This window comes from Quercus robur, chromosome 9 (assembly GCF_932294415.1).
Source record: "Quercus robur chromosome 9, dhQueRobu3.1, whole genome shotgun sequence".
Lineage (NCBI taxonomy): Eukaryota > Viridiplantae > Streptophyta > Magnoliopsida > Fagales > Fagaceae > Quercus > Quercus robur.
This window is the reverse complement of record NC_065542.1, coordinates 32,095,875-32,122,392: the sequence shown is the minus strand read 5'-3', so window position 1 is coordinate 32,122,392 and position 26,518 is coordinate 32,095,875. Positions and strand designations below refer to the sequence as shown.

Genomic DNA, 26,518 nt, shown 5'->3' with positions numbered 1-26,518 from the left:
ACTTGTATGTTAAAAGAATTTCAATTCTAGAGAATGATTGGTTCGCTTAATTATTACTTCCAAGTAAAACTACCCTCTCCATATGAATATTTAGTAATAAATGACATTGAAGTCCCAACCTACGCACCAAGGCACCTCCCACCAGCACCTGACAATTAATCCCACAACTTCTTCCTGTCACTATCACAATTTGGCACATAAACTCCAAAAAAGGCCCATTCAAACTGGTTGGGGTGAAATTTTTGAATTTGTATGACATGCAAGGTTCCACATCTTCAATTTTCCATAATCTGCTTTCCTCCAGACGCCCCTGCTGAGCCTAGCAAATATACATGTTTATAGCACTGCATGCTCCTTAACAAAGCTCTTGTAATGAGTTCCTATATAATTTCCTTCCAACAAATGATGTCTGCCTTCCATAGTTTGAATAAGTCTTGAGTCTCAACTTATTTCCCTTATCGTCTAAACCCCTCATGTTTCAAGATAAAATTTTCTGATTCAAGTAATCAAGTACAATGCCTTATCACCTCTGTTGCTACTCCTTTTTGAACCTACTGGCCCATAATTGACTGAGCGTTACAGATTCTTCAACTCTCTATGACCCTTAAGACACTGGCTTGGGACTCCTTTTGAAGGAAATTACCCGCAATAGCCAGTAATTAGCAAGTAACATCATCTTCAAAACCCTCATAGGATGCACACAGGAATTTTCCTAAACCCTTGAGCTTCTTCATGACTCAATTTTGATGGTCTGTGCTGAGAATATTTAAAATTCTGGTCTCCCATCTCTAGTGGCACCACCCACTCTTGATCTGAAGGACTTGTTGTTACTACCAGTTCCACGAACATAGGACTAGAACCTTCTTCCTCCGAAGATAGCAACTTGTCTACGTCTCCCAATGAATTAGTTTTTTTTTTTTTTGTTATCCTCACAAAAGTATCATTATCTCCTTACTAAGTATCGTACCAGTTGAAATAATCTGGATGGTGGCTATAAATTTGATCATGAAGATGCTTTAAATTCTTGCTCCCCTAATTGCATTAGCCGACTATTGATCTTGTGGGTGTGAAGATATTGAAGTTTGATAGCCCTCCATGATTGTCCAAAATGAACGCCAGCCATTGAAGTCACCAACTTCCTTACATCTCTTAATCCAATAGCAACTTGTGTTAGATTGCCCTAAGCTTTATTTAAGTCACCTGAAGGTAGTAACTGTTGCCGATTAGAGACATGGAGTGGTTCTCAGACTTTCCTTGAACAACAAAACTTAAATCCTCAATCTATCCCTTTGAAGCCCTCTAATCCAAAATGCTTCTTCCCCCCCCCCCCCCCCCCCCCCCCACAGTCTTTGGAGTTTCACATTCTGCCTCAGTCCATTTACTACTTATATTTGGAGAATTGGTTTCAGATGGATAATATTCTAATAGTGCCAGTGGGTAGGGACAACTCACTAGGACACCTCATCATTGAAATATTCTAGACTTTTCTAGAAGTTTCCACCCATACAGCACAATAGTACAACCCAGTACAATATTATTTCTCGGACTCTAACGCCCCTTTGATGTCTTTTGTAGACTTTATTGATTTCCTAGTGACATGTATTCTTTGATCTGTTTGCATCTATTTATGTGGCATTCTCTTTTCCTTTTTCAATGAAATTTTATACTAAAATATATTTTGCAACTTGTACCCCTTTTCTGCATGTCTAGCTTTTGTTACTCCATTTTTTAAGCCACATTCTTTTCTCACAGGATGCCCCGAAAGGCTACTTGAAGCTTCTGCTTCTCACTGCAGCATCAGGTGATAGTGGCAATGGTGAAGCAATTCAGAGGTATCTCATAGATAGTTCTTTTCATTTAGTTGTCTTATGTTGTAATTAAGGTCATTTACTAATGGTTTATTGGGTTTTTGTCTTGTATGTGTAGTGTTTATTTGACAATTTTATATTCAAGTGCTTTTCTGTCATATTTTTCACAGCAATCGAGATCTTTCAATGATCCTTGATGCACTTCTGAAAACAAAATCACGAGCTGTATTGATTGATATAATTAACAAAAATGGTAGGTGTTCTTAGCTTTGTTGCATGCTTTACAATTTGTTCCCAAATTTGTTGAAATTAAAATTATGTAGTTATACCTGTATTTCTTCAAACCATTTCTGTTGCTTTGACTTTCAGGTTTGCGGATGCTGCACAACATAATGAAGCAGTACAGAAGGGACTTCAAAAAGATTCCTATCCTCCGGAAGCTTCTTAAGGTACTATTCTTGAAATAAACAACTTTTACACACTTCCTTTCAATAAAAAAAGAAAAAAAAAAAAAGAGCACTACACTCAGATTCATTGGATTTGTTGGTAAAATATCAGTATTAAACCCAAAACTCCCAGTAGATGACCAGCAACCCAAGGAGTGGAAAGCATCAGTTACATCTTTCATATAATCTCCTCTATATATGGATAGACTAGTTATCTATTTATTTTATTAATAACTTTTTTGTTAATTTAAGAAAAAGCTGTTTTGGAACCCTGCATAGCTCAATTGATTTAGGTCCTCTTATGGATTGCAGAATGAGAGTAACACATGATCTTTTGCATGACAAATTGGTTGTCAAATACTTCTGTTTAGATAAGCTGATAGTGAAAAGTAAGGGTTAGGCCAGACTATACTGCCAAAAGAAGTTCAAATCAGTCCTATTCTGAAAATTTGATATATATCCAATATTTACAAACAAGTGTCCCCTTTGAAAGATACACAAGTTTTAAGGAAATGCACTTATTGTGGGGTAATTACCCTTCTATTATCAGTTCTCAAGTGGTAGGAAAGAAGAGAGAAAGACACCAAGATATTGGAAAGAATGATGATAAAGTTGTGTTTTTTATTGATCAAACTCAATGAAGGATGCTGGGATTAGATATGTCATATCATATCTAATCTGCTGCTGTACTACCAAAAGAAAATTATAAATATGTCATATCATTTGTCATTAGATGCTGACAACCATCTTTTCTAATTATTAGGGAATCTATTCAAGACAGTCATTGCATTAAATTAACAACATTCCTTTTATAGTACAAATTGTGTATAATAGTGAGTATAATGCTGGCTAGCGACCCCAAAACATAGAAAAGATGAAACTTGACAAATAAATTATCTTAATATGGTTGGCCTATCTCTCTTTCTTATCCCCTATACTGTTTGCAATCAGGTTGGACTTTGATCTGCAGGTTTCAAGTCTATTTTTATTTTTCTTTAAATTGTGAGGATAATCAAGTTGAAACAATTTTTCAAATAGTTGAGCTTGAAAATTAATTCTTTGGCCAGTCAAAAGGTGACAATATTTTGCCTATAGCGAATTGGTGGCTGGGACCTTTCTGTGTGTGTATGCGTGCATGATTTATTTATTATTCTCTTTTTTTGTAAGACCATGGTTAGGTTTCAATAGAAATTAATAAATAGGAAACTGTTGTCCGGCATATGAAAGGGGAACAGAATTTTTGCACTCTTTTTCTCCGTGTGAGGGGGTGTGTATCTGAGCACATTATTATGGAAGACCATGGCTGGGCTTAAGTAAAAATTAATAAATAGAAAATTGTCTTCAGTAATATCAAAGGGGAACAGTGTACTCACTTTCTTTTTCTGCAGGTCTTAGAGTATTTGGCAATGAGGGAGATACTAACACCAGAACATATTAATGGAGGTCCTCCTTGTCCTGGAATGGAGAGGTTAGAAGATATTATCTAATTTGGCCTTACTGTTCCTAGATTATTATGCCTGTTGGATTAATACCTTGTCATATGTTTGTTGTTGGGTTAAACTAGTTCGTGAGCTCTTTTAATTTAATTATATAATTTTTTCTTCCAATATATACATAATAGAATGCTAAGCAATTATCACAAAGAGTGTAAAAATATATTTTTCTTTTAAAAAAGGATTTTATGAAATTTGACCAAATTATGATGTCACTCCCCACATTATCTTAAGGAACATTAAATGGATGAATGGGTATAATTATTCCATTACAGCATTCTTCATTCCTTGTAAATTTGTAATACTTGTACCTATCAGAATGTAATCACCATTACAGTGAACCAAGCACACCCTTAATTTGAAACTACCCTTAAAATATAAGGTATAAAATGTTATTTGCTTTATTTATTTATTTATAATTCCTTTTGGGAGGAGGATTTTTATGCAGGATTTTTTAAAAACTGAAATATAAATTGTAAAGTATGGAAAAAGTATGGGTAAGAGGATATTACTTTTGTGATCCTCCAAGGAATTAGCCTGAATTTGAAGCAAGTTTTCTCAAAGAAAAATGCATTTGAGAAATATTTTGAACTTTAGTCATCTATATAGGCTTTTCACAATGATAATGATCTAAAAAATACTGGGAGCCCACTGGACATATTTATACATGAAAGGACAAGAGACTTTTGGAAAGGCTATAAGTTCAAAAACAAATTTCTTCAAAGAAAGTTACAACTCTGAAACAGTTTAGACCAGACTATTGAGGTTGGCCCTTTGCTGTCCCCAATTGTATGTTGATGGATTTTGTGCTAGATTATTCTTGGTTGTAAAGAAATAAGTTTGAAAAGTACAGAACTTTTGACATAATAGTATACTTCACAAGTTTATGCTAAATGTACCCCAAATCCTGCCCCCACCAACCACAAGAATAAAGCCTTGGTCCCAAAAGGTATGTTTTAGTGATTGCAAGATATAAATATTTTCCTGTAAGGTATGGGGTAGTGTCAAAGTCCTCTTTAGAACGATATTGTTATTTCCTGTTTAGCTTCATATGGAATCATTGTTTGAATCACTATGATGCTGATATGAATCAGTGTAATTAGAATGGGGTTTGCTTTTACTTGAAATTGTCTTTTCCTAAGTTTGCCCCTTAAATCTTGAGGTTAAGGAAAAGATTAAAACATTTCATGTTTACCATGTAGAGGCCATTTGGTTCACCATTTTTAAAATGTTTTTTCAAAATGGGTAAAAACTTGAGAAGGACATTGTTATTACCTCTGTTACCTTTTATCTCTTGGTCCCAAGGCAGCAAATTCTTGTGGTTGGCTATAAATTTGCGATGCAAACTCAAACCAATGAATTTTTATTTTTATTTTTAAACTAGTCAAGTCAATGAATTTTATTATCTTAGGCATGTAGCTCTTTTGTCCCTGAGACATGTTTCTGTGCAGCTTTAGGGCATCAATACTGTCATTTACGGAGCATGATGACAAACAGGTATTTGGCAAACTCATACATAGCCTTTTGAATTCCATTTAATATTGAGTGGTTAGGTTGCCTAGAAATTCATTAGCTTATTTTTTACGTTTGTCATTTTATTATTTGAACTTTTTTGGGGGGTTGATGCATCAATATCTAATTGTCTGCTCTTGGGTCAGATTTGAGTATTAATTGGTGTGATGTGCACATACAGGTTCATCAAATTGCACGGAACTTCCGAGATAAGTGGATTCCTAGACCTGTCAGAAAACTTGGCTACTTGGACAGGGATGATGGTAGGATGGAGAGTCGCAGGGGTTCAAACTGCAATAGGTCTTCAGCACAACCTGGGTATTGGCATGATCAGCATGTAAGACCTACAGAAGCAATTGATTGTGTGAAGCAAGCAATGGTTGCAACAACCTCAGGTGATACTGGTCTCCAGGAGGGCTGTTTTTCTCCTTGTGTTGGTAGTTGCCCTGCTAAGGAGACAAAGCCTCGTAAACGTAAAAGCAGATGGGATCAACCAGCAGAGACAAACCCAGATTCAAGATCTTCTGAGCGGAAGGAACAGAAGATTGAGTCTACATTGCTACAGCAATGTGAATCCAGGCCATCACAAGGGGTTGTTGAAGTGGCAGTGGATCATATAGACAGTGTAAGCAGAAAGAACAGGAATTGCCCTGGTTGTGTTCAAAATCAGTGTCAGCATGATGAAGCTACTGGAGCTGACAATGAAAGGCAGAACATCCCTGAGGATGTTCCACCTGGGTTTTCATCTCCCCGAGCTCTGGGTACATTGAATGCTTCTTCAACTGTTATTGATCTCCATCAACAAAATGCTTGCCATACCAGGTGTCCTGATGATGCAATTATTGGGCAGCCACAGGAGAAATTCATTTCTCGCTTGCCTGTCTCTTATGGAATTCCGTTGTCAATTGTACAGCACTATGGCACACCCCAGGAAGAAAGTGCAGAGTGTTGGGTTATTGCTCCTGGCATGCCTTTCTATCCTTTTCCTCCATTGCCTCAATTTCCCCGGGATCACAAAGACCATGCACCTTTGCATTCTCTTAATCCTTTGACAATTAATCAACCTGCAGAAGAAGAACGTAGGGACAGCAACTGCCCTGCCTCTTATGCAGATGATACCACTCCATGTGCAAACAGCCAACAGACATTTAAGCGTGCGAGGGATTCCTCATATGACTTGGGAAGGAGGTATTTCAGGCAGCAGAAGTGGAATAATACAAAATTAGGGCCCCCATGGATTCGGAAGAGGAATGGTTGGGAACACATGGGAGACAACTCAAGAGGTGAGACATGCAGCATAGGAATAGAGAATGTAGAAAATGAGCCGAAAAATTCATATTTATCAGAGGATGTAGGCTGTAGAGTGGAAAAAGCTGGAAATTTTTTTTATCAGCATTCCCAGCACCAAGACCATCACTGATTTATAGGACAAACTCTGAAGAGCTACTGGATTTCTTCTACATTCTTTGTTTCCCAGATTATAACTAATGAAAATTTCATTCAATTTCAGATTTCCAGTTCTCTTAGTCAAGTTCTTATACCATACTCAGGGGAAAGAGTTACTCCTAATTTGGCAATGTGCTCTCAAGAAATATTGAGCCATCAGTCGCCTCAAAGAGGTAGTCATTCTTGTCTATGTATCATTCTCATAGAAATTAAAAGGCTTATGAATGTATTAAAAGATCTGTGGAATAAGGGACATATAATCGATTCTTTGGTGCCATCAATCAAGTTATGCTTTTTCTTCATTTTTTCCCCATTGTGATGTACATGATTGAAGGTGGAATTGTTTTAATTATTCTTCCATTCTATTATCTTGGAAGACATTGTTCCCCAACATTCTCACCACTCAATATCTTGTTTCTAACAGATTTATTTATGCTATTCTTTTTTGATAATGTGGAACCTCACCAATATAAAGCCCTTTGGACTCTCCCTTGAGGTGTAAACCATGGATATGCGAATACATGCCCCATCCGTTAGAACTGTGTATCATGTAATAATAGTATCAATTCTCTTACTTTTGGAAGGAGAGTGATGCAGATCTCCTTTTCCAAGAGTTTGTTGTCTAATGAGACAGCTAGCAAGTTAATTTATGACACAAGCACCTCATGCAAAACAATACTTCAGCAGTTATGAACTAGGATTTTCTTACCTCTACAAAATCATAGAAAATTACAGATGGGATATTAAGTAAAGCAGAAACTAAAAATGCGCAATGATGATCATTTGGGAATGACGGGATAGTGCAAGATGTAATCTTAATTTTACATTATGCTAGAATACTCTTTGATACACTGCGGTACTTGTCCATCTAAATGAGATTAAAGTCACAATATGGTTGCTACCATTTCATGTTTTTTAGTATTGGGTAAATTCTAAGCATATTTTATATGTGAGCGTGAATGTTTATGCGTATGCATGTATGAACATCCAAAGTCATTAGATTCCAATGTCGAAGGCCAAAATGTACATCCGAAGTAGCATCATGAAGTTTGTGTTGGTATTTGGATTGGAGAGGATTAAAAATAATTATTTTATGAGTCTATGTGAGGGCTTATTATTTTGTGTAATATGTTGCAAGCTATGTCCTCTCACATGAGGTGAATCCCAAAGTCTAGGACCAATTTCCATGAGAGATAATATTGCATACAACAATTACACATAATACCACCTCTTTTGTGATATTAATGTAACTTGTTATGATTAACATAAAAAATTGATTAAAGTGATAATTTTCTTGAACTATTGATATAACATGTTATGATTGATATATAAAAAAATGATTTAAGTGATAAGAGTATGACCAATCACTCAATATTGTTACCCAAATGAGACTCAATTACTTAAACATGAATATCCCAATTATTTATTTTAAAAATATAGTGATACTGTGACAGCCATTAGAGTTCACTTTGAATTTGAGCGGTGAACGAAGGGAAGTTAAAGTGCCCTCAATCAATTACATCTTTTGTAATTGTCTAACCTGAGAATATTTTACATCAAATCAAAACAAATGGAGCGTTAGATACATAATCTACAAACTGTTTGCTATTATTTTTTTCAACATATAATTTCACTAGTACATACGATTTGTGTTATATTGTTTTCAATTTAATTCATATTAGGGATTGGAGAGATTTATATATAAAATTTTTGAAGATCTACCTTTCAGTATGGGTTAGCAACACTGTTTATTTCCGCACTCATGCTTCGTATAGTGTTTACAGAGTCCTAAATGCTCATAAACTCTGCATCACACATATTTGCTACATGTTGACCGATTTGATTGAATGACTTTAGTGAGAGATGAGTCAAATGACCATGCTAATCAATATAAGGTGAAAATCATATACCCAATCAATATATATATATATATATATATATATATATAAGCAGAGATCTTATGTGCGAGAGCATAAGGTTTTGTCAAGTGGCACATTGTATGACATTTTTTTCCCCCTTTCATTTGGGCTTCCATCTCATCTAAATTTAGCATTTATATCAAACTATTAAGTAATGACATATGCATTTATTTCGATGTATTAATAAAATTAAAAGAATTTGTATATATTTATAATTTGAAATGCTTTGGATAGATACGGATGGATCTAAAAAGTAATGGGAAAGATAGGAGTTAAGAAAACTTTTCAATTTTATGCATAAAACTAACTTCAATGCAAAATTGCAAGAGTCAAATTCAATGAATATTGAGTAATATGATTATTTGTCTAATATAAATCCCCATTTTCTTTGGACTTAAAAAATCAAACTTCCATAATTTCTCTCACAATATCTTTAGTTCGCTTTCTGAGAGGTATGTTAACTTCCAAAATATTATGTTCATATTTAATATTTTGTTTAGATTTTATGTATTCATTTTTACTAATGTAGTATTGTAATGTGGTTGGGATGATTTTTTCATATTATGTGCTAATTTAGATTTTAGGTTTTCTGTATGATGCATATACTTGGTAAGGATTTGTAATATATTTGGTATTTTGGTTGCTTTTAGCTCAATTAAAATTTGGAGGTTAAATTGTGATATTATTGCACCATTATGGCATTATTGTTTTAGTGTTTCTATTGTTGTATCATGAAATTCTAGCAATTTTTATAGCTAACTAATTAAGATATTATTCTTTCAATTTTCACTCTATTAAAATTAAGGTCTTAGAAAATCAAAATTTTCTTCAATTAAAATATTAATGGGCCTTAATTTTATCTCATATCAATTCTAAAACTAAAGAAAATTTACTTTCAATGACATAAAAATTATAAGTGTTGATATAATGGAGATAGAGACTTTAGTGACGTAAGAAATGTAGAAATTAATACTATAAAATCTATATATAAAACATAAATCACACAATAAAGACACCTAAGAACCACCTAGTTTGTGAGCATAATATGGTGACATTTGTTGGTTGCATGAATTTTAGAGGAATTTTTCCCAATTTATTTAGTTTGAATTTTGTTTTACTAGAAAACTTCATATATTAATTATGACAAACAATAATAGTATTCATGAAATTAATGGATCATAAATAATTTTTTACTAAATTTATCAAAATACACCGCGTATCGCGCGGGGTATCCACTAGTATTAATAATAGTATTCTTTTTATTCTTTAACAGTCCAAGTTTAGCCATCAAAACTGCATTAGCAAGACCCAAAACTCAAAAATGCATCTCTTATTGCTTTTCTAACCAAATAATCCAAATAAAAGTTTATCCTTCAGCCAACCAGTTCCTCCCACCCCCTTTTTTTTCTTCTTTTCTGGTGACCCCCAAAATAAGAAGAAACCAAAAACAAGAATTGCTTATTTTCCCCCATTAAATGAACAACCTCGTATACAGCATAAAAATCAGATTTTTCTCTCAATATTCGGTCAACCCTGAGCCATATATATTTCATCAATATCTTCTTAGCATACTTCTAATACGAACGAAGCACCAAGTTTTTACCAGTGTTTTGTACTTTCTCCAGCCATCAAAGTACCTCCCAATCACCTTCTTGTAACTAGGCCTCTGCTGCACCAAAACCCAGTACTCAGCAATGTTTGGCCTGCTATTTATGTACTCATCTTTCAAATCCAAGAGCACTAAGCGAGCCAGCACTGGGATGAGCATTACATCTGCCATGCTAAAATCTTCCCCTGCTAAATATTGTGATTCATTCAGCTGTGTTTCAACTTCATCAAGAAGTCTAATTAAATGCTCCCTGTTCCCTTGCAAAACATTCTTGTTCTTCAACTTGTCCTCTGTCTCATGTGCTTCTCTTAGCTTATTATGGTAAGCTCCTGCTAGATCAGGACATTCAGCCATCCGAGCAATCAGCACCCGCCTTATGAATTTGGAAACATAGAAGCGGTACTTATCTGGGATGTGGGAAAGTGTGAAGAACTTAGGGTTCCACTCTTGTATCTTCTGCATCCATGCAACCACTTCTCTACCACTAAAGGAGATATTGTCACCACCTGACGAGACAGCTGCAATTCTTTCTAAATACCTGAAAATTTTTATTTCACATTATTATCTTTCCTATAGTCTTCAGTAAAGATATAATTGAAGACAATTTCAAATATGGATGCCTTCCACACTCCCAAAATAAGACAAGTGGGAGACAAGGGAGAGAAGGAGAAAGGAAGAAATTTGAAAGTAATAGCAAGCACGTTGATTACCTAAATGCAAAGATAAATCCTAACAAAAAAAAGTTGGTCAACATTTTCCCAACAAAGCATTTTACTCAAGATGATCAAATATGTCATTGTTTTGGGTGAAAAAAAGATTTCCACACTAGAATTGATGTCAACATAGCTGGTAATGTGGCTGATCTGGGAACCCCACCATGATGGACAACTGACTATTGGATTATTCCGTTGTCAAGAGTTGAAGAAGAAGACATCTAACAAGGATATGGAGTTTTGGCAACTGCCATCCCCATGGGTTTTGAGAGTGAATGAAGCCAAGACAAAACCTCAGATAGAATAAAACAAGACACAATCTGCAGGTTCAGGTGGAGAGACAAGGAGAGCAGGAGAGTTTTGAGAGTATGAGTGAATTCTATGGCCTGACAGTATCTGGGTGAGGCTTTATGGTGTATATATTTTAGAGAGAGAAATGGATAAGGAATAAGACAATTTTGGATTGCCGAAAAGAGAGAGAGAGAGAGAGCAGGAAGAGATGATAAACAGCATTTGCATACAAACCCAATTGTTAAGTTCTAGAAAACTCCGTTCTAATGATTTTTAAGTTCGAGGCTCTGTTGGCGCATTTTTATTCACAGCTTTGCTTAATTTAATTTTGTGGTGTGATAAAGCAAATATTACTTCGTCATGCTACAGACTAACATGAGAGGATCCAAACCCATGACCATTCATCTAAATGTTTCTATTCTTTTGAACAACATTATAGATTCTTCTGTATAAGGAAATCTAAATGTTATGATGAGATTCAAATTTTGAAATGCTTCCAAACACATCCTGTATTTTCCAATGTATAAAGTGACCGCAAAATGGCGAGTGAAGAATAAAACATACTGGATAATCTCTATTGTGTTGAAAATGATGTGAGCGCCATTCTTGAAAACGGGGAGTTTTCCACTCGGATTCATCCTGAAGAATGAGGAGTCCATGTTTTTGCCTGTTACAGGATTGACATGGTATGATGTGTAATCAATGCCTTTCTCTTCCAAAGCAAGTCTCACCTTTTGGCTATCAAGAGAGTATGGGTGATGATATAGCTGCATTATTTGATAAGCATGAGCTTTTAGGATGTTATAGGCAGAGTGAAAAGTTGAGCTCTTTCGTGTCAACTTTGGATATCAAACACAGGAATTCAAGAACCAAGGTTATGCAAAGGTCTGCAAATGAATGGTAACAGGGAGGTCAGTTAGCGTCTTATTTTCTCCAAGAAAGTGGATAAAAGATTGGTTAATAGAGATACATGACCACACACACACACACACGCACACTCATGTGCATAGGTATGCGTTTAATCAATATTGTAATACAAAATGTAGTGATGAGTAAATTTCCATGGTAGCAACAGAGATGATGACCAAAAATGACACTCCCATTGGTTTTTAATTCTACATTTAATGCTTTAGTGAAGGCATCTAATCAGCGTCAAACCCTAAGAATTTCAACAACATATTGCTAAAATATTCCCAAGCAATATAAAGTTTACATTTAAGCAGACTACTGCTAAAGTTTCCATTAATTTAAGCAAAAGAACGTTTGTGTAAGAAAGATTTGCACATTGTATCTTTCTTTTAAAGCAAAACCTAAGAAATTCTAGTGCTTAGAAATTCAACAACTTAGTGGAATTACATTCTCAAGTAACATAAATCTTACAAATAAGAAGCCTACTGCGTTAATTTTCATTGTTTTAGACAAGTTAAGAGTGACTTTTAAATATAGTTCTGCTCACTGCATCTTTCATTTAAAGCAGACCTTTCAATAACATATTCTTTAAAAAAAATACATTGCTAAAAAAAGAGGAAAGAGGGGGGAGAAGAGAGGATCAGAAGTAGTGAACAATGTTAATAAATTCTACTCTACCCACAAGATTAGATTTGAAGTGGAGAATATTGTGTGTGCGCATTGGCGCATATGAGAGAGAGAGAAAGAGAGAGAGAGAGAGAGAGAGAGAGAGAGAGAGAGTAATGAGAAAGGGATAAATAGAACAAGTAGGGCACATCATCTTCATCTAAATTGACAACTTTTTAATAATGTCCTCGGATATGCTTCTATTAAAGAACCAGACAGTGTGGAAGCATCAATGCTTAGCATATATTCATACTTCTTTAAACAAAATTTGAAGCTGAGAATCAGATATGATGATAAAACAAGTGGACAATAACATTTATTGGCATCTTCCTAGACTCCTAGTTGCCCTTGATCAAAGAAAGCATGTACAATGACAGAAGATTATGCGAGCTGCCTTTCTGTGCTTTAAGAGACTAGCAAAGTAGCCCTTCCCCGAAAGAGAAAAATTGACATTCTTGCCTCAAAGAAACAATTAATTTCATGACTAATATCAATTATAGAAAAATTACCAATAAACAATGAAAAGGGCTTTGCTAATTATGCATTCAGTGCCATGATCAATCTCATTGACCACTACATTACCTACCTTAGACCTTTTTCTTCTATCTTTTTTGTGATATCAAAGAGGGACAGATTGGCTAATAAGAAAAAAAAAATAATGTAAAGATTATTGAGTATGAAGGTTTTCATTTATCAAGGTTTGCTTATAATTGCAAAGCTGCTTTGGAATCTTAAAACATACATAGTTAAGACCCTGTAAATTAATAATGAACAAGGATTGGAGGACAGATAACGAGTCTGCATTGATCAGGAACGATTAACCAGTAATTGCCCAATTGCAATAAGATTAAGAATCGTTCAAGTTCTGCTTTCTAAATTTCAATTCAATTTCAAGAAGCAAATTTCCACCAAAACAAAAACTCAAAATAATTACAGTTCAAACTTCTCCAACTTCGCAGTTAAGCTACACAAAAAAGAAGGAAACTTGATCAATAAAGAAAACACAATCACAACCCAATCCAGAAATTACAATTTAAAAACTCACAGGGAAGAATTTACAGTTTAAGGTCCTTAATAAAGCAACCAAGAAAACAGACCCAGAAATAAAAGGTTCACAACAAAACTAAAGTCAAAGCACAAAAAGGAAAGAAACCCAACAACTAAAACAAACAAATTTACATAAACTAGCATGAAAATCTATAACTTGAATTAGAGACATGAGTAAAAGAGAGTGAAAGACTTACAAATAGACAAGAAGGAGACTTCAGAAACTTGTAGAAAGGGGGTGAGATCACTCTTAGCGGTTTTGGAATATTGCGTGGACTGGGCACAAAAAGAGAAAAAGAAAGAAACCTTTTTTGAGAGGACTCTATAATAGCTATAAACTAAAAGGGTTATCGAAGAGAGAGAGAGAGAGAGAGAGAGAGAGAGAATAAGTGCACTGAGAATCTTAACATATATGTTATATATATATATATATATATATATATATATATGAAGGGAAAATTAGGAGGCAAGAATAATCGTGGTTGGACTACTCGATTGGGTACGATGTAATAAGTACGCGCTCTGTCTTAGTGGACGTCTTTTTCAGTCTCTGCATCTGCATGCCCCCATCCTTAATTTTACGGTTACTTTGCTTGAAATTCTGTAACGAAACAGAAAGTTTCTAGACTGAGAATTATTATGGTAATTATTATTCATATTCTGTATATGTGTGTGAAATTGACTTTAGGAGATTTAAATTCATACCTTTACTTCCCTACATCCCATCAGGTCTGACCCAACCTAATTTGGGGCTAAGGCGAAAGATTTAGGTGGAGCCTTTTATATATAAATATTAATTAAATAAAATTATTTAATATTAATCAAATTGAGGTTAGTTTGATGTATTAAATACATAATTTAATGAATAATACTAACTAAACTAAGGTTAATTTCATATAGAGAATTGAATATCATAATTGAAAAATTAATTTAACAAAAAGAAAAAAAATTTATAAGAAAAGTAATTTATATTGGATATATAACGATACATAGTTAATTACATTTATAATCTATGATATTAATTGATGTGTGGCTATGTAGTAGATTAGTTTACAAATATTAAAGTTTCAAACTATTAGGGGAGATTAATCATCATTGATGATCTAATACATTTGCAAATTTTTTTTAAAGCCTTCTTAGAAATAAAAAAGGAAAATGTTAAAGGTGTTACAAAATATTCATAATATAGCGTGACAATAATAGTGATTGATGAGCTTCAATAATGTAATTAATGAATATTTAAAATACTTTTTTGTGGCTGGTAACATGTCAGTTTGTAAATTTATAGTAAAATTTGTGATATCTCTAATATCACTAATAATAAAAAGTGCACAACAATTTGAAAAAATTCATATTTTTTGTAAAATTTTGGGCCTTTTATAATGGGATGGGGGGCTTCTTTTGTAAAGGGTAAATAATTTTTGTGGTGGGAGCCTTAGGCCTAGGCCTTGGGCCGACCCTACACCTCACAAGCACTTATAGTTGTGGAATGAGTATCGCATCAAGAATGTGCGGTGATTACAACATGGATATTAATGGCATATAAAAAAGAGCAATGTTTATTACTTAAAATTTTAAGTCACGTTTCAGTGCAATTTTAGATGTATAAATGTGTGCGCAACAAATTATGTGTAATAAGTATTTTCTTCTTTTTAAAAAAAAAGTCTTGTTAACGAGTGCCTTTAGAGGAATTGTTAATAAACTATTTCAGAAAATTTTGATACCACTTTTATAAAAAAATATAAAAAACCGTAAAAAAATTAATTATTCTTGTATTTTTCAATAAAAGTGTATCCTAAACCAATGTTTTTGTAGGTTTCAGTTAGTTCAACTGGTAAAGTCTCTAATAGTTGAATAAAAGATTTGATGTTCAATCCTCGTCTACACTAAAAACTGATTGGTGTCTTGGTCTGATGATAAAAAACTGTCATCAAGAGTGAACGCCATAGGTTAAAACTCTCATTCTCTCTCTCTCAAAAAAAAAAAAAAAACCCAATATTTTTAGGGCATTCCTTAAATTTTTCAATAAAAAAATGATGCTGATAATGATTTGAAGTAAAAATAAAATTACACCCATTACAATAGAGTCACAGACCGCTTCTAGGCCTAGGTCACTTAGACTAGGGGTGTGCATGAGTCGGGTTGGGTCAGGTTAAGAGGATTTTTTAACCCAACCCACCATGGTGGGTTAAAAAAAATTCAACCCAACCCAACCCAACCCAACCCAACCCATCACATAAGTCCAACCCAACCCAACCTATATGGGTCGGGTTGAACCCATGGGTTGTACAATTTTTATTATTATTATTATTATTATTATTATTATTATTATTATTATTATTATTATTATTAAATTGAGTAGAAAAAAATATATCATACCTGCCACCTGAGTTAATAAACAAAATATATATTAATATATGAATTAATATTCCAACTCAGTTATACATTAATATATGAACTAATATACATTAATATTGGCTTTTATATAGGATAGGAGGAAAAGCTGGTTATTTAAAAAAAAATATTAATTATATAATATATTTTAAATATATATTAAATATATGGGTGGGTTGGGTCGGGTTTGACAGGTTTGAAATTTTATGACCCAAACCCAACCCAACTCACTATCAAAAAAAATTTTGTAACCCAACCCACCAAGCCCTAAAAACTGACCCAACCCAACGGGTTGGGTCGGGTCGGTTCGGTTTTGTCAAGTTGGTGGGTTGGTTGCACATCCCTAACTTAGACCATGACCTAGATCTCCTACCGGAGAAGGCATCCAAAAGGGATGCAATATGTGGTATTTTTTTTTTTAATCTAAAAAGTATTTGAGCTGTAACTTCTTCTTCTTCATTTTTTTTTTTTTTTTTTTTTTTTTTTAACTCTTAAGAAGATTATATATAAATCCTACTATATATAGGTTTTACCCATTGATGTATTACCAATAACAAAAGGTACTTTTGACTCTCAAAAAAAAAAAAGTTACTTTAAATACTAATTTATTATTTTGTTGAAGTGTCATTAATTACATTTATTACATGTTAATGTTAATTTGTAAGTTTTTTTAAAAGGAAAATTTATAGCAATTTTAGCATTTTCTCAAAAAAAAAATGATAGATTAATAGAAATTCAACCCAATCACCATTAAGTGAATTAGTGTGCGTTTGGATGTGAATTAAAATTATAAATTATTTCACTATTCAGCTTATTTTTGCTACTATTCATGGGTCCCATTATAATTTTTGATACTATTTATGTGCCCCACTGTACTATTTCAACTAACTTTTACCTTTATCTACAGTACTTTTAACAATAAGTTTTTAGTTTCAGCAAAATAAGCGGTATCTAAATAGACTCTTAGTAATTAAAAAGTAAGAATTATGAATTAAAAATATATATATAGTATAGAATATAAACTAAATATTATTTAGGTGATATTTGAAAATAAGAAGATCTAATTTTTTTTTTTGAGAAGAATAAGAAAATTTATTTAAAGTTATTGCCTTAGGTCTCAAATTATATTAAACCTCTCCTAAATTAAAATTTATTACATATTACTTTAACAAATTTTAAAAAAAATAAAGTTACAAAATATTTTGTGCCTTTAACATTGTTTGAATTGTAAGGTAAAACGTACTATTTTAACTAAATGGTAAAATGTAAAACTTGTTTTATCGTAGCCAATGAGGAGAAGGCTTCTTCATTAATTTCAGCGACTCTCCTCCAAATGGATGAATTCAGATTTGACTCACTGGCTCTTCTTATGAGATGGTTTTTTTTTTTTCTTAATTAAAAAAAAAAAAAAACCCACCTTTGTCATCTTAATTCTTTAGATAATATGATGTTGAAAATGTCAATCACAATTTATTTAACAAGGTGTTGATGGTAGGTTGTGAGTTGTGAGTGTTGACTGTTGAGTAATAAAAATGATGTTCCTATTTGAAAATAATAAGTTACCACTCACATCACAACTTGTTTTTTTTTTTTTTTTTTGAGAACTACATCACAACTTGTTAAACACGAAGTGGAGGAGTTCAGTACAAATGACAGCTGAGATAATTGAGGCTACCATCAAATAATGGTTGGCCACTTGTGGAGCAAAGTGCGATGAGCTTATGTTATGCTGAGAACGTGTACCTATCTTACGTAAAGGGCTTATTATAATATATGTATATATGCTGGAAGGGGTGGACGTGGAACCCAATATGGTGATGCTTTTATTTTATAATTATTGAGGGAGGTAATGATTAGAGATGAACCGCCACACACATTTTCTTCGTTGGGTTTCTCACCAAAAAAAAAAAAAAAAAACATTTTCTTCATTAGAAAAAGTTAACGGTGTCTAACGGCATCGGTTTAAAAATTATTCCCTCCGTCTCACTTTATTTGTTCTGTTTGAAAAGTCAAACATTTTAAAGGAACATCATTTATTATTTTGTCTGCCTTATAAAAATATATAAATTTACAAAACTACCCTTAAATAAATTTATTAGCTTTTTTTAAAAAGAGTTATTCTTAATGAGGCTTAGGGGTATAATAGGAACATTAGTAAACTAATAGCTTTTATTTTTAGAAACAGGACAATATTTTGGGACATCCTAAAATGGAATAGAGGACAAACAAAGTGGGACGGAGGGAGTATTTTTTAATTTTTTTTATAAAAAATTACATCTTTTTATATTTGGGTAAAATATCATTTTTGTCCTTAAACTATTACAAAAGTTCGTTTTTTGTTCCTAAAGTTTCAAAAGTTTTATTTTCGTCCCTAAACTTTTCCAAATGTACTGATTTTCGTCACTTCGTCTGTTTCTGTTAACTTATGTCTTATGTGGCTTGACGGAGTGCTGATGTGGTATCTAGCCTGGATTAAAATTATTTTGTTTAAAAATTACAAATATGTGGCAAATAATTATAGGGCACGTGAGAACCATTTTTTTAAAAGCCCAAAATTACCCCTCACTCCCTCACGTGACCCTCACTTCCTCCTCTTGTGAATCACGAATTCTTCATTTGTGAAACCCTAACGCCCAAGCTCCACTATAATCGGTGACCAGAATCAACTAGTCCAAACTCGTCGGAGACCCCAACCGGTCAGCCTCCTCCCTTCGCCGACATTGAGGAGGTGAAATAAGGTTCAGAACTCCACCGTGAAGTTGTTGTTGAAATAAGGTTAAATTGTTCTTTTTGCTTTATAGCTTTATTGGAATGTAGATATACATTTCTATAGCTTGATAGGTATGGATCAAAGTATATTGATTTATACGTTTCCAAGACAAAGTCTATTTTCAGGTTTTCAGTGTAAAGGATATATGTAAAGGATAAAAAGAAATGATCTATTTATTCTTTGTGCTATTTGTTGGGTTGCTAGCAATTTTTTAATGAAAAGAAATTTAGGTTTTTCACTAGTTGTGCTATACAGTTATGGGTTGTTAAATTATGGGTTGTTATTAGTTTTTTGTTCATAATTTATGGGTTGTTAAATTCTAGCTTTCCTTCATATTTGGAATTGAATGTTTCTTTTTGTCAATGCTTGGAATAGTTGGGACCATTTGTGGTTGCTACAGTAGATAGCTTCTATGAGTTTGGAATAATTGTGACCATTCAGTTTTTTTGTTACTAAATTTTGTTGGGAATTAATATAGAGTTTAGCATCATTTTTGTTTTTCTTAAAGTTGGGTTTTATGTTGTTCTTGGCTAAAATCTTTTTTATGTTGTCTTAATTTTATGTTCAGATTGGATGAAGTGGCAACGAGCAAAGTATGTGCAGGTGCAACAAAGATAATTAAATTCAGCTCTAGAGAATCAAGTGGCATTGTGGCAGCAACTAAATTTTGGAAAATGGTGTATAAAATGGGATTGTTTCATGTAATAGGATGTACGTACAATTAATTGACATGAGTATGTAAGGAAGTGATGGGTATTGGCTTGTAAAATTTCACAATATAAGAATTATCTATGAATTTATATTTAGTGAAATTGATGTATCTGTGTGCGTTTTTGTTTGTGTACAAATAAGCAAATGTCCCTTTGTACATATACAAGGATGCATATGGTTATCCATTTATTGCTTCTTGCCATTTATTGATGTTCCCTCATATATTTCCTTCCCTTTTGTATTTTCTATTAGTGTTACTTCCTCATTCCCAAGCACTATCATATTCCTTAATGGCCCCATTATCAACCTCTGCCCTCTCTCCCCCCTTTCTATTATTTGTATCTTCGTGCCCAAAGTCCTCCAAGAACGTCACGTATAGCTCAACTTCATGGTGCCCTCTAATAATTTCTACAATTTTCACAACATCATTGTCATATACTAAGGGCTTTAGCCTCCCACAAATGGTAAACCAAGATCCCTATATAACAACAAATTAAGGGGCCCATAACCAAACTATAATAATACTAATCATCTCGATCATTGACATTTCATTGGAATTGTAGTCTTCATGCTTCTTTATCTTCCCCCCATCATACCTGAATGGATTATTTTTAAATTTCCCACCATAATGAAGACATATGGTGAAATGAAAGTTTTCATCCATCCTATAACAAACAAAGTGTAAAAAGAAAGAAGTATCATGAATACAAAGGAAAATATTGGACGAAGTACCTATCTATTACAAACTTCAAGTGTAACATCTACATTAATATTGCTAACAATCTTCTGATGAATTCAAGTAAATTTGTTTCGGTTATTCTGAGCCAATAATTCCTTGTGATATCATTAAAAAAATTAGTGGACTAAGTTACATAATGGTTACCATGTGCAAATACTATATAGCAAGCCAAACAAAATTATTAGTCACTCAAATATAGCATGTGGTCCCTCAATGTTTGATGGAGTCTTCAACACTAAACACTAGGGACCACTAAATCAAATTACGCCAATTTTTAAACATAAACCCTTGTCCCTTTCAGTAGCATAGCACACTCTATGTAAACCAATTTGTTATAGTGACAAAACTAAAAAGCTCTATATATATGACACACTTTTTCATTGGCCTTGCAGTTTGCCTTGTCACTTTTCCACTGGAGCAACTTTTGAAATATAAAAAACTCAGGTTTAAAGTGGACTGTTGTGTATTTTCATTACACTGAAAACCTGAAAATAGACTTTGTCTTGGAAACGTATAAATCAATATACTTTGACCCATACCCATCAAGCTATAGAAACATATATGTACATTCCAATAAAGCTATAAAGCAAAACCAACAATTTTACCTTATAAGTCAGTACGAGCTTTGATTTCAACAGCAGCTTCACGGCGGAGTTCTGAACCCTATTTCACCTCCTTAATGTCGGTGAAGGGAGGAGGCTGACCGTTTGGGGTCTCCAGCGGGTTTGGACTAGTTGATTCTGGTCATCGATTATAGTGGGGCTTAGGCGTTAGGGTTTCACGAATGAAGAATCAGTGATTCACAAGAGGAGGGAGTGAGGGGTAATTTTGGGCTTTTAAAAAAATGGTTCCCACGTGCCCTATAATTATTTGCCATGTATTTGCATTTTTTAAAACAAAATAATTTTAATCCAGTTCAGATACCACATCAACACTCCGTCAGGCCACATAAGACATAAGTTAACGAAAACAGATGGAGGGACGAAAATCAGTACATTTGGAAAAGTTTAGGGACGAAAATAGAACTTTTGAAACTTTAGGGACGAAAAACGAACTTTTGTGATAGTTTAGGGATGAAAATGATATTTAACCCTTTTATATTTTCAATAAAAGTAGTATTAATTTTTTTAAAAAAATTGATTAACAAATACTTTAAAAGCATTTATTAAAAGGACCATTTTTTGTAACGTGACAATTAGCATGTATAAATCTGTTTGGGTGCCTAATAATTCAAAGTTTAGAATGTTTGCCTTAATATAAGTGACCTTTTAAAGGTGCCTTCTCATTAATAATTCTTTATTGCTTATAAATTGACATATGTTAGTAGGTTTCAGTTAGCTCAATTGGTAAAGTTTTTGATAGTTGAATAAGAGATCTGGAGTTCAATTCCCGCCTACACCAAAAACTGATTGGTGTTTTAGTCTGGTGATAAAGAGCTATCATCAGGAACGGACATCATAGGTTAAAACTCTCTAAAAAAAAAAATTTGACATCCATTATATACAAATTTTTATAGATTTTGCTGACCATAGAGAGAAAGTTGTATAGGATTCTCCAAGACTAGTACTTGTGTTGGAAAATCTTGATTTAATTGTATCTTAGAGATGATTTGATTAGCAATCTTAATCATGTTAATGTTGGGCAAATATTATCTTAAAGAAAAATTTCATTTTGTGCCTCTAAGTAGGGCTGTCCACGGGTCGGGTTTGTGCCCAACCTAGAAACCAACCCGATTCACTTCGGGTTTCTCTGCCTAGACTTGCAGCTGACAGGTGAACAGAGTCAGTTCGAGTGGTCGGATTTTCATTGGGTACAGATCGGTTTTGGGTTGTGAGAAAATCTGCCGGATTTTATCAAAAGTCGTCGGATCTGGCGAGATCTGATTGGATCTTGATGAGATCTCGGTGGATCTCAAAGAGATCAGGCCGATCTCGGCGATATCTGGCCGGATCTCAATGAGATCTCGGCATATCTCAAAGAGATCAGGCTGAATCTCGACGGATCTCACTTGAATCAGGCCTAATCTCAACAAATCGTATAGAAAATTGGCGACTTGCTGGTCAGATACGGTCGGGTCGGTTGAAAATTGGTTTCTTAGCCTCAAACTCGCCAACCGACCTGTCATTTTTGGGTTCAAGAGGCAGAGACCCGCCGTCGACCGGTCACTGACATCGGGTTGGCTGGTTCTCAGGCCGGATCGGACGGTTTTTGCAGGTGGGTCGGGTCTCGATTTTTCGTGGACAGCCCTACCTCTAAGCCTACTTCAATTCTTAGTTTTCAACTTTTCCTCAAATTTCCCAATAGAACTGGTTTTTATAGGATTGAATTCTCAAGATTTGTCCAATTGAACTCTTTTTATTTTATTTTTAATTAACAACACAATTTTTCGTAACAAAAATAAATCTAATAAATTAACAAGAAGAAAAAATAAATAAAATATTCCAAAAATTACATAGCATTAATTACAAATAATGAATTTGCATGATTCTATAACTTGGTTAGATTGTATCCCAAATTTTGCTTATTTGGGAACAATCTCACCAAGCCATAGAATCATGCATATGCATTGTCTTTAAAATTTGTTCGTGTCACCCATAGTGATTACTTAGTGCATAGCGGTTACTTAGCCAATCAATTTCCCAAGACTATACAATATCATATACCTTCGTGTTTACACTTCCAAGTACTAAAGTTCAAGCAACCTTTCATTGCCAACAGAAAGAAGAGAGGAACCAGATTTATTCTTGTTTCAAAGAGCAAGAACGATCTGTGTGAGAGAGAGAGAGAGAGAGAGAGAGAGAGAGAGAGTTGTGAATTGAGAAAAGAAACGAAGTTACCCTCTTACTTGGACAAATATATAAATCAGGTAGTTTCCAAAGCCCGCATCAGTAATAAATGGCTATAAAGCCCAAACAAACTCATAGCCCAAGAATGAAAAGGTCTATAGCATAAGAAAAATAAATATGATAAAAAAAAGTGAATCAGGGGAAGGCACGGAGGTATTATATAGATAAGACCCAATCATTACACGAGGTCCTAAATAAATATACTAAAGAGAACCCACAAAATTGTACCAATCGAAAAAAGAGAACACTTCTTAGACAAAATCTAGGGTCATAATTTTTTTTCCACAAATTTTGCTATAACTATAACGTGATACATTATGGGTAGTGAAAAAAAAAGTAAATTTATTTGAAAGTGACAAATTGTGAATTTTGACAAATAAAATTGTGGTCCTAGAACCACTCCACTTCTAATTAATGTGGGACTCAAAAGAAAGTATTTGAAACACACAAAGTCCAGCTCTATAGAAATTTTAAACCAACGATGATGAGTTTTTCTTTGTGCCAAGCATATGACTTCGGGGTTTCACGCCATTTAGCTCAAGTTTTTCTAGGAATGTCAACAAGTTGGCTTTGGGACAATTTTTTTTTTCCTAACCCAAACCATCTAAATATTTTACATACATACCCTTACTGTGAACTCAATGAACTACTGAATATTTTCAGCCTTACCTGATATGGCTAAGGCCTTTCCTTTATATAGAGTTGTACAGATTACAAGAATTTGAAATATAACAGAGTTTCAAATACAAACAGCTCTATCCTATTTTGAGTTTGAAAATACAAATAACTCTATCCTATCATAATCTGCAATTTTTGTATTTCGTATCACATTATCATAACTAGGATACAGCTGGTTTGGTTATTGATTTGCTCTTATCCTTAACACTTACTAAACCCTATTAGATTTTGGGAATTACATATTAAATCCATCCTATTTACTATTTATATTTGAAAAACCGAAACCCACTCCAAGCCCATCCATATTTATCTTATCGTAAGTTGGATGGTTGGATCAGATCGGGTTAACCTAAATATTATTTGACTAATTTAAGCATTTGTAAATACTTTTACACTAAATTAAAAAGTACCTAAGAGATAGAGATTGAGATGCATGATTTGTGTAAATAAAATTAACATTAGAGTTATTTTAGTATTTTAAATAAATAATCGGATTCGGTTTAAACCCACTTCAAACCCATTCAAACTGTCTCACAACCATATGATTAAGGGCTGAATTAATGAAAATTCAACTAAACCTGATTTATTACCCTCCCTAGTTTCTTCTACTGAATGGTGGTGTGTTTGCAAGTAACAAGTAGGTAGGAATAGTTTTACTTTTATTGGCTTGTTTGTCACACCTCTGATGGAATTTTAAAGATGCATCTCAAGGCCTTAAACAAGGTTCTCTGCTAACTGCTACTAAATTATATCATTTTTTGTGTTTTACTTTATATTGTACTAATTATATGTTGTCATGTGTGATGCGTTTGATCTTTTTCTATTTTAAACTTTGATTATTTTGTAAGGAAAGTAGAAATAATACATGACAAACCGTGATTGGTGGAGTATAAAATGAAACACAAAAAGTAGTGCAAATTAAGGATCTGCATTCTTAAATCAAAATTACAAAAGCTTAACCATGTTGACGCAACCTATTTTAGGTATACAAAAGCCATGCACTCTACTACCAGTCTACCAGCAAGGAACCAGCCTAGTAGAAATAGGATTTTCCTTGGCACCCATGTCATTCAAGGAAAATTTACTTGCTAATTAAATCCATTGCTGATTTAGAGATGACACCAGTAACAGCACAATCCAAGGATCCATGCCCTGCCTTAGGAATTGACAGATACAATTTATGCTCCTTGGAATAGAGTATTATTGTTTGGTAAGTCTTTTTGTTTCAAATCTTTACATCAACTTCTGTTGGGAACGAAAAATTCAAAGCTAGTATATGCACATGTTTTATGAGTTAATGTATATACTATATGCTCTTTCATTTTTTTTACTATGTAGGTACCTTACTTATGTCCCCTTATTATATCCTAAGTAAATTCATATTAATTATCCTTGATTCAAGCATAATACATAATCCCATGTAAATAAACCATTGTGTATATAATAAAACATCAATATAAAAATTGAAATATCCAAAATTTTCATAATACAACCTGGTATTTTATTCAGTATATTTTAGGAGAATCTACTAAATATTAGGGGTGGCAAAATTGGACACGACCCGTAAACCCGATACGACACGACACGACACGAAATTAGTAGGTTATGGGTTGAGGTTTAATGGGTTAGTGTCATATTCGGGTTAACATAATTGACCCGTTTAATAAATGGGTTGGGTTAGTGTTCAACATATGGAACTCGTTTGACCTATTTGACCGTTTAATTAAATGACATTTTACTAATATACCAATCAAACCCAAGGTACATAAACTTATTAGTTGTTGTGGTTTATTTTCTTTGACATATTGTGATTGATTATTTGTAATATTTAGATATGCTTTAGTTTTGAATGATTATTTGTGATGCAATTACTCGTTAGTTCTGAATTCTATATTAAAAATATTTATTTGTTTGTTTTTTCATATTTTTTTTTTTTATTTTGATAAAATTTGATAAACAGGTCGACACGACTAACCCATTTAATAAATGGGTTGTGTTAGGGTTGAGGAATCTTGACCCGTTTAACAAACATGTCAGGTTAGTGTTGACCTATATAGTTGAATACTCAAGAATTGACACGACACGAATCCGACACGCGAACACGAATTGCCACCACTACTAAATATCAATATCGACCGAAACACTTGAAAACTTTGACCATTTTCATGTTTTGGGGTCTTGCTAATGGAAAACACCCCCAAGGCACCTACTAAATCTGTGGGATGTGGTTAGGACGTATTAAATGAGCCAAATTATTATCCTTAACTTAGGTTAATTACTTTGAATTTGTGACAAATATAGCAAGCTAGATCTTATTTTTATGTTTAAGGCCAGCACACGGGCTTTTAGCTTTGACAAATGTTTCAAGCTCACTCTGTAAAGCCCTCATATAGATTCATGAACAAGCTCAACTAGGCTCATTCTTTATCCCTCAAACCACAACCCTTCAATTGCCCAATTAAAATACAAGGCCCAAGCCATCAAAATGATGTGTGAACATACATCTCTACTCTCGAGTTAT

General features: G+C 33.6%; 2 protein-coding genes across 5 annotated transcripts in view; one reads left to right on the top strand and one right to left on the bottom strand.

The window, feature by feature from the left end:
- Positions 1–7,107, top strand: part of LOC126700608 (histone-lysine N-methyltransferase ASHH2) — a 30,236-nt gene extending 23,129 nt beyond the window's left edge. For 2 of the 3 annotated variants that reach the window (XM_050398828.1, XM_050398826.1), the window contains 6 exons: positions 1,753–1,832; positions 1,979–2,061; positions 2,178–2,257; positions 3,643–3,722; positions 5,199–5,244; positions 5,441–7,107. In XM_050398828.1, the coding sequence (XP_050254785.1) occupies positions 1,753–1,832; positions 1,979–2,061; positions 2,178–2,257; positions 3,643–3,722; positions 5,199–5,244; positions 5,441–6,679 (1,608 nt within the window). In that variant the 3' untranslated portion in view covers positions 6,680–7,107. The remainder of the gene's footprint in view (positions 1–1,752; positions 1,833–1,978; positions 2,062–2,177; positions 2,258–3,642; positions 3,723–5,198; positions 5,245–5,440) is intronic. The other variant, XM_050398827.1, reaches the window with a different exon arrangement.
- Positions 7,108–9,935: 2,828 nt separating this feature from the next.
- LOC126700607 (glutathione S-transferase TCHQD) lies at positions 9,936–14,251 on the bottom strand. 2 transcript variants are annotated; one of them, XM_050398824.1, is made up of 3 exons: positions 14,057–14,251; positions 11,802–12,124; positions 9,936–10,771 (listed from the first exon to the last, which is right to left on the bottom strand). In XM_050398824.1, exons 2-3 carry the CDS (start codon positions 12,008–12,010, stop codon positions 10,177–10,179), a joined length of 804 nt encoding a protein of 267 aa, XP_050254781.1. In that variant the 5' UTR covers positions 12,011–12,124; positions 14,057–14,251; the 3' UTR covers positions 9,936–10,176. The 2 variants fall into 2 exon arrangements, with proteins under 2 accessions (XP_050254781.1, XP_050254782.1); XM_050398825.1 differs by lacking the exon at positions 14,057–14,251 and having other exon boundaries at positions 11,802–11,876; positions 11,969–12,120.
- Positions 14,252–26,518: the final 12,267 nt, after the last annotated feature.